Source organism: Caenorhabditis briggsae (assembly GCF_000004555.2).
Source record: "Caenorhabditis briggsae complete genome, chrV, whole genome shotgun sequence".
Classification (NCBI taxonomy): Eukaryota; Metazoa; Nematoda; class Chromadorea; order Rhabditida; family Rhabditidae; genus Caenorhabditis; species Caenorhabditis briggsae.
Genome location: NC_013488.2, coordinates 861,330 through 863,525, shown reverse-complemented (window position 1 = coordinate 863,525; position 2,196 = coordinate 861,330). Strand labels below are relative to the sequence as shown.

Below are 2,196 nucleotides of genomic sequence, written 5' to 3'. Positions count from 1 at the left end.
GACAGCGTGACATGAGGACCAACAGACGCCTATAGCGTTTTATATATCAGGAAAATTTATTCTTTATAAAACCATATCGATTTTCTTGTTTATGATTCAGATTAAAATCGGAAAGTCGCATATCCAGAAAAAAATCATTCAAAAAAGACAATAAGCTGTCTATTTCGAGAGCCGACGTGCTCAAATTCTACATTTTCTTTTTACAAGATAAAAAACTGCTAGAATTTCAAAAAAAAACAGACATCTGGAATTTGGTTGGTGGGCTAGAAATGCTTATTTCATCCTATCCCACATTTGCAGGGATACCGTTTTTTTTCATTGCAGAATTCTTGTGTTAGTTTTTCGCCTCGAAAATTTTGATTACTACAAATTGTGTACTACCCAACATACCGGTGGTTGTCGCTTCCATCGTTGTGGTGGTGGTCGATGATACCATGGTTGTAGTAGATGATTCTATGGTAGCGGTCGAGGGTACCATTGTTGTTGTAGTTGATGGTTTTGTAGTAGCGGTGGTGGATTCTGTAATGATGCATACGTTCAATGTCGTTTTCGATTTTTCTTAATTTAACAATTTGTACAAAATTTTTAGTGTCATCAATGAGCAGTCAATAGAAAACAAAAATTGAACACTACTTACAAAGAAACTAGGATATTCCACAAATTTTCCTAAATCTTGGAAAGTTTCCCAGAACTTATTTCACAATTTTTTTGCTTCAACATGAAAGATCGTTTATGCCTTTTCTCGATTAAAGAAACAACGACGGCATCATAAACATGAGCATGAAAGCTTTTCAGTTTTACAAGCTTAACATACCCATTGTTGTAGTAGAAGGTTCTGTGGTAGAGGTCGATAGTACCGTGGTGGAAGGTTCCATGGTGGTGGTGGTCGAAGCTTCAGTGGTTGTGGTGGAAGGTTCCATGGTGGTGGTGGTCGAAGCTTCAGTGGTTGTGGTGGAAGGTTCCATGGTGGTGGTGGTCGAAGCTTCAGTGGTTGTGGTGGAAGGTTCCATGGTGGTGGTGGTCGAAGCTTCAGTGGTTGTGGTGGAAGGTTCCATAGTTGTAGTGGTCGGAGCTTCAGTGGTTGTGGTGGAAGGTTCCATAGTGGTAGTGGTCGGAGCTTCAGTGGTTGTGGTAGAAGGTTCCATGATGGTGGTGGTCGAAGCTTCAGTGGTTGTGGTGGAAGGTTCCATGGTGGTAGTGGTCGGAGCTTCAGTGGTTGTGGTGGAAGGTTCCATAGTGGTAGTGGTCGGAGCTTCAGTGGTTGTGGTGGAAGGTTCCATGGTGGTGGTGGTCGGAGCTTCAGTGGTTGTGGTGGAAGGTTCCATAGTGGTAGTGGTCGAAGATTCAGTGGTTGTGGTGGAAGGTTCCATGGTGGTGGTGGTCGAAGCTTCAGTGGTTGTGGTGGAAGGTTCCATGGTGATGGTGGTCGAAGCTTCAGTGGTTGTGGTGGAAGGTTCCATGGTGGTGGTGGTCGAAGCTTCAGTGGTTGTGGTGGAAGGTTCCATGGTGGTGGTGGTCGAAGCTTCAGTGGATATGGTGGAAGGTTCCATGGTGGTGGTGGTCGAAGCTTCAGTGGTTGTGGTGGAAGGTTCCATGGTGGTGGTGGTCGAAGCTTCAGTGGTTGTGGTGGAAGGTTCCATGGTGGTGGTGGTCGAAGCTTCAGTGGTTGTGGTGGAAGGTTCCATAGTTGTAGTGGTCGGAGCTTCAGTGGTTGTGGTGGAAGGTTCCATAGTGGTAGTGGTCGGAGCTTCAGTGGTTGTGGTGGAAGGTTCCATAGTGGTAGTGGTCGGAGCTTCAGTGGTTGTGGTGGAAGGTTCCATAGTGGTAGTGGTCGGAGCTTCAGTGGTTGTGGTGGAAGGTTCCATAGTGGTAGTGGTCGGAGCTTCAGTGGTTGTGGTAGAAGGTTCCATGATGGTGGTGGTCGAAGCTTCAGTGGTTGTGGTGGAAGGTTCCATGGTGATGGTGGTCGAAGCTTCAGTGGTTGTGGTGGAAGGTTCCATGGTGGTGGTGGTCGAAGCTTCAGTGGTTGTGGTGGAAGGTTCCATAGTGGTAGTGGTCGGAGCTTCAGTGGTTGTGGTGGAAGGTTCCATAGTGGTAGTGGTCGGAGCTTCAGTGGTTGTGGTGGAAGGTTCCATGGTGGTGGTGGTCGAAGCTTCAGTGGTTGTGGTGGAAGGTTCCATAGTGGTAGTGGTCGGA

The 2,196-nt window shown here is 46.7% G+C and overlaps 1 protein-coding gene across 1 annotated transcript in view; it reads right to left on the bottom strand.

The window, feature by feature from the left end:
• Window positions 1–377: 377 nt before the first annotated feature.
• The window catches only part of CBG11292, a gene marked incomplete at both ends in the record, with an annotated part of 5,715 nt that continues 3,896 nt past the window's right edge, over window positions 378–2,196 (bottom strand). Inside the window, 2 exons of the mRNA XM_045236554.1 lie at window positions 378–558; window positions 858–2,196. The exon at window positions 858–2,196 is cut by the window's right edge and continues 3,432 nt beyond it. Coding sequence (XP_045094572.1) covers window positions 378–558; window positions 858–2,196 — 1,520 coding nt within the window. The remainder of the gene's footprint in view (window positions 559–857) is intronic.